Below are 6,222 nucleotides of genomic sequence, written 5' to 3'. Positions count from 1 at the left end.
AGTGGCAAGGGGAATGTAAAAAAACATAACATTTTGATTGGGGAAATATTTTTGTCCCTTGAATTCAGCTACCAATGTCTTACAGTTAGAGAGGGGGCTCTTTCTGAGGACAATTCTCTTTTCTGAAGGGAGGAATCTTTCATGGTTATGACAATAACTCTCTGGCCCTAGGGTGTTTATATTGGTTCTATTGTTAAACAGGTATGCCACCTTGGGCATGTAACTTACCTCTTTATGCCTCAGGTTCCTCATTTTAAAAGGGAAGTAATAACATTCCCTTGCTCATAGGGTTTGTTGTGAAGATTAAGTGCAGGCAAGGCAGTTCCAGGCACAGAATGAGTGTCCCATAATCATAGATAAATAATGATTAGGTTGAAATTGTTTTTCTTGTTAGATCCTTCTGGTTCTGGAGCTCAGGTTTTGCATACGGAAAACACTCAATAAAGGTTCATTGAAGCAAAGGCCTGTAGACTAGTCCCCATACAACCAGAGTAGTTCACAGAAAAGAATAATGAGGACAGTAGCTTGTGTCTTTTACAATGAGAATTTTCAAACATTTATAAAACTAGAAAGTTAGTATGTTGATCTAGGAAAGGAAGTGGTAAAATCAGATGATTTGTCTAAAATATTAGAAAGGCTACTAAGAAAGGAAAGACAAGTATAAATATATAAAACTAGCATCAAACAAAAAGTACTGGTTTGAATCCTGAAGCTTTATAATATTCATCAGTATTCTTAAATACTACAACTTAGCTTCCTTATCTTTAAAACAGGTAGTAGGATTATTCTGTAGTTTGCAAAACAGGATTAGAAAAAGTTACTATACTGAAACCTCTATTATCAAAATAAGTTGATAATATCCACTGTTGGAACTAAAGACTTGTGGGTACAGTGACAGTATGCAATCTAGGGTGGCTTTAATCATCTCTAAAATCAAGTAAAGATAATAATTTCTCACAAGAATGGTATAATCAGAAAGAATACACTCTTAGAAAAGGTTTACCACTTCAAACCATTTATGTGATAGAAATTATGTGCTAATAGATAATGTCGATTTATATCAGTTAGAAATTAAGGGACAAGGAAGAATTGTTTGATGTATATTTACTCCTGCCCAAAAATAAGATAACCCGAATTTTAAAATCTTGATGTCTTCTTGTGAAAAAGCTAAGAGAATAGAGTCAAGCCATTTATTGTTTGTGGGACACACAGCACCCTCCAGTCTGACTACCAAGAACAATTCTCTGAAATAACTGACTTGGTTTATCCACTATGGATTACATAACTAATTGTTTCTCTTTGTGCTTTGGAACCAAGTTTGTGGGTCCTACTACATTTTCTAGCCTCTGTCTTGGCTTCATATTTTTTCCATGATTTTAGTTTTCTTTCTTTTTTGAACACATTTGTAAGTTATGCTTTTTGTGTATCCTTGAAATCCCTTTCTGTAATTTTCGATACAAGGTTCTATTTAAGTGAATAAAGAATAAATTAATTTCAAAATAAAGTAACATAACAAAATAAGAATAACAATCTTAAAACTCTGCCTTAAATGTATGTTAACTGGTACAACTTCTGAACTCTAATGTAATTTTAGACTTAACAGTAAGAAGCTCACTGAACTTATGCTAGTTACCTTTCCCATTATAAACTGATATTATAGTTATTCCCAAATAACTGTTATAGTTAATAGCTCTATCTCTTGACTGATTTTACCTGACTCTGAAATCACAGTTTTGTATCTGCAAATCTGAACACCAGACAGTACATGCTCACTTCCTTATCCTCTCTGAGCAAGAGGCCACCACCCGTATAAATATATATCTTAGTAGCATTTATGTTTTAATAGAGAAATATTACAAAGCAGCTGAGAGAAGATATAGCCAGGGTTGAACTGATATAAAGTAATAAAGGCAGGATTTAAATGATGAGTATATACTAGATGCTTTATATATTCTTTTACATTTTCTCAAGACTACTACAAGAGAGGAGTTACTAACCAGGGTAATATAATGAGGACCAGATAACAAAGAACCTAAGAACACAGTGTTAAATGTCAGAGTTGGTATTGCAATCCAGGCATTTTTGGCTCCAAGGCTGCGTTATTTCCATTACAATCAGATTTTAATGTTATATTTACCAAAGAACATTGAACCTAAGTTTAAGTGTATGGGTCAAAATTGAAGCATAATTCAATTATTTTACCTAAGACGATCTTACATATTTATAATCATTTTTTTCCCCGATGTGAGTCCATTGGAAATCTATTTTCAATTTCCTCCCTGTCTAAAACCAGAATCTACTCTGAAAATAAATTTATTGTTGAGGAATTTTCTCTTAAGACTTGACCAGTGACGATTAGCTTCATGGCTTTTCGAAACCAAGGATAAAATAAAGCATAAATCAAGGGGTTCATTGCTGAGTTATAGTAACCAATCCAAGCTAATATTTCAAAAATATATGTGGGTGTGATGAAACCTACGAAGGCATCAATTATTGAATCAATGATGTATGGCAACCATGAAACCAGAAACGCTATCACTGCGATGCCCAGTGTTCTCGCTGCTTTTCTCTCCCTCCTGGCCACTCTGTCTTTGTAGCTATCTGATGATCCCACAGTTTTATTGCTCATACTTTCCATTTTTCTAGCCTGTTGTTTAGCGATGAGGAAAATCTTGGAGTAAACAATGATCATCACAAGCGAGGGTATGAAAAATAATAGAAAATTTACCAATACCCAACTTTGATTCACTGCACCTTGACAGCCTCCCACACAGGTGAGAGCACTGACTAGTTCCTCCAGCCCAACTTCATTTGCACCTGTGCTAAAAAGGGTAAAATTATAAATAATGGAAAAGAGCCAGGAGAAGGCAATACACATGACAGAAACAGATATGGTGAATCTGGTTGGATAGAGCAGAGGGTCGCTGACTGCAATATATCTATCCAGAGAAATGAAACATAAGTGGAAGATGGAAGCATAGCAGAAGGACCCATCGAAACAAGTGTGAAATTTACAGTAACTCTCCCCAAAGTACCAGCAGCCTTCCACGGACCTCACTGCACTGAAGGGCATCACAGTCACTCCCACCAAGAAGTCAGCACAGGCCAGGGAGGCGATCAAAAGGTTGGTTGGAGAGTGTAGCTGCTTGAAATGAAGAATCGAAATCATCACGAAGACGTTTCCAAATACAGCCAGCCAAGATCCCAAGCCGAACACTGTGTACAGAATCAGGCGGAGTCCAGGCGAGTAGGAAATTTTGACGCATGATCCATTCAGGTTCTCGAAGCAGAGCTGCGCAGCTGCAGGAGGGGGCAAATCACTGCCCATGATTCTCTGTTTTGACATCTGGGAAAGCTATTGTCTTTAAATACCTTTTAAATAGGTATTTTAAAATACCTTTAAAAAGGAGGTATTTACAATATGTCAGTAATTGCCAGTACATTCCGTCCCTATTGCTTTGGAAGTACAAATCCTTATTTTCATGTTTAGAAACTGATTCATATCTTTATCTCATAAAATCTACTCCAAGTGAATAAGTAGTTAGTTTTTATCATTACCCAAAATTCTTTTCGTTTAAATTAAAAAAAAAAAATCTTTCCTTGCATTACCTGGTACATATCTGAGAAGTATTAGTCTTCCAAGAGTGGTTATATGATGCATGTAAGAATGCCATATTTTATTAGCTTCCTTTTCCTAATTTGTCAGAGCTAGAATAACACCCAAACACTCTTTTCCCCCAGGAAAGTAGCTAAATAATTTCAAATACCCAAATCCCTTAAGCTTAAATCCCCATAGTGCAATGTGCAGAGGAAAAGAAACTTTAAATAATAATAATGTTTTTGCTAAAAAGAAGTTATGCCCTTCTAATATCTTGATGACATTTGACCTTTTTGTGAAATAGAAATGGAAATAGAAATACTCCTTTTCTTTAAAATCTATGTCTAAAATTTGAAAGCCATATTGTTTATTTTTACTTATTTTTAATAAAAAGATTTTACTGAAAAGATTTTTCTGATAAATGATACCTGGTCATTTTTACAATCAGCTTTATTATATAACATATAATTGATATTTGAAAAATTCACGCTTTTTTAGGTAAAAATCAAGATGACCTTTTTATTTATTTATTCACTTATTTATCTATTTATTAATCTGTTTATTCTTGGTGCCTTGCTTAACAAAATTCAGTAACTTTCAGGTGTACAATTTCGGAATAAGACATATATATATATATTGCATTGTGTATTTACCGCTCATAATAGATTTCTTTTTATTTAGGTTACAGACATGATAAATGTATCCACACTCGTAGCCACCTCCACAATCAAGGTATGGAATATTTCTAACACCTCAGGAAATTTATTTGCACCCTTTTGCAGTCAATCTCTTCCAATGTTTCTCTGTGTACTTCTTTAAAGTTTTTTTCCACCTCAAAATTGAAAGCTTCATGAGGCTAAAGATCATATCTCTTTGTTTCATTATTTTGCATCCAGCTCCTGGTATTCAATAAACGTATTAAATACAAAAATTCATTAATGAATAAATCTCAGAATAATGGCGGGAGATACCAAGTTATTTCTTTACCAAAAATGAGAAGTGTTATATGATACTTTTTTATTGCCTAGAATAATAGTTCTAGTGGGGCAGGCTATTGAGCCATTTGTGCCCAGAGGACATTTTTCGATATCTAGACACATTTTTGGTTTTCACATTTGGAGAGATTTTATTGGCATCTACTGGCATCTAGTAGTAGGGATCCTGCTAAAAGTCTGCCAATGTACAGGACAGATCTTCATAGAAAGAAGTTCTCTGAACACAAATGTTCATAGTGCTGAATTTGAGAAAGGCTGGCCTAGACCTGTGTCTATATGAGCATTAACACTACGAAATTAGGCTCTCAAAAATATTAGCAGGAATCTAAAATATAGTTCATTTCAGAGTGTGAAATTTCTTGATGAGGAATCATATGGCTAGATGGATTCATAATAATACCCACGGCACTCTTACACCTTGAAAAGCAAGTTCACAAATATCTCTAAGGTCAAAACTCTGCAGTGAGAAGAGTCTGATCCCTTCCTTAGAAAGGCTGAATAAGGCTTTTCCTTGCTTTGCAATGTTCCAGCATTCCAGGGATGGCAAATGACCAAGGAATGTGTTCCCATGTTACAGCTTCCTTCTCATTGTTTGACTTCTTTTAGCATTGGGAACGGGAAGTTCTATCACCTGGAACCACAAACCAATGTGTAGTTGGAGGGTTTCTTGCCCCTTTCTCACATTCAGGGACACACCTGGCAAATATTCTTCCAGTGAAAATGTCTTCAAAGGAGAACCGACCTCTTTTCAAAAATGCTGGTGTGTATAAGCACCATGTTGTTTTCTAATGCTTTGGTGTAATATATTCCATCAATCTCAAGTGTTCCTCAATGTATGTTACCTTTTTCTGTTTGTTGGTAACCACTGCAGATGCAAAAACATGATGCACAACAGGAGAGAACAAGCCAGGTACTGATAGTCACTGCTTGCACCCTACTGTATCTCTAACTGAAACACAATTAGGTGGCCTGTCAATATTGAAACAGAGGAACTGCTAAGACTAAAAAGAAAAAAAAACTTTGGCCCAAGAAATATAACAACTAACATACTTCAACGTAAAGAGCTGTTTTGTAGAATAACTTTCTTGGTAATCACTGTTAAAAATCATCTTTCAATTTCACACCTTGCACTTCCGGGATTCCATCTAGGGATTTGACCATTGCTGGCGTCTATTTAGGAGCAGGACTGCATGCTTTAGGCAGGAACCTAGGCAGACAACCCAGAAACAGACAAGAGGTAATCCTTCAGCCTTATAATTCCTTCCTAGATCAGTGCCTGTGGCAAAGAGGAATTCTGGACATAAAAAAAAACAAAACAAAAAAAAAAACAAAAAACAAAAAAAACCCCATATTTTTGACTAAAAGGAATTTGTATCAGATGACGGAGAACAATCATTAGTTGAAATTAACCTTCAGTAAACTCATACCTATAATTTTTGTTGGATCATATTTTGTTAAACTTTTGAGATTTATAATAAAAACTGGTAAACTGCAGAAAACATGAGTAGTTATAGCTAATAATTTCCTCAGTCATCCTGGTGTATTTAGGTTTTCGCCGCCAGGACAATTGAAGTTAGAATCTCATAGTTCTTGTGATGATCAAGAAGGATCGAATTCTCCCAATGTAAA

General features: G+C 35.2%; 1 protein-coding gene across 1 annotated transcript; it reads right to left on the bottom strand.

Annotated features, from left to right (window-relative positions):
* Nucleotides 1–2,296: 2,296 nt before the first annotated feature.
* On the bottom strand, nucleotides 2,297–3,328 carry LOC120594191 (trace amine-associated receptor 7a-like). The gene has a single exon (XM_039852203.1). The coding sequence runs from the start codon at nucleotides 3,326–3,328 to the stop codon at nucleotides 2,297–2,299; it is 1,032 nt and encodes a 343-aa protein (XP_039708137.1).
* Nucleotides 3,329–6,222: the final 2,894 nt, after the last annotated feature.

Source organism: Pteropus medius, unplaced genomic scaffold, assembly GCF_902729225.1.
Source record: "Pteropus medius unplaced genomic scaffold, Ma_sr-lr_union100, whole genome shotgun sequence".
Classification (NCBI taxonomy): Eukaryota; Metazoa; Chordata; class Mammalia; order Chiroptera; family Pteropodidae; genus Pteropus; species Pteropus medius.
The sequence above is the reverse complement of the archived record's forward strand: the minus strand, read 5'-3'. Positions and strand labels throughout refer to the sequence as shown.

Bases quoted from the DNA above. Each gene is read 5' to 3' on its own strand.
- LOC120594191 (XM_039852203.1), bottom strand. From the start codon at position 3,328: ATGGGCAGTGATTTGCCCCCTCCTGCAGCTGCGCAGCTCTGCTTCGAG.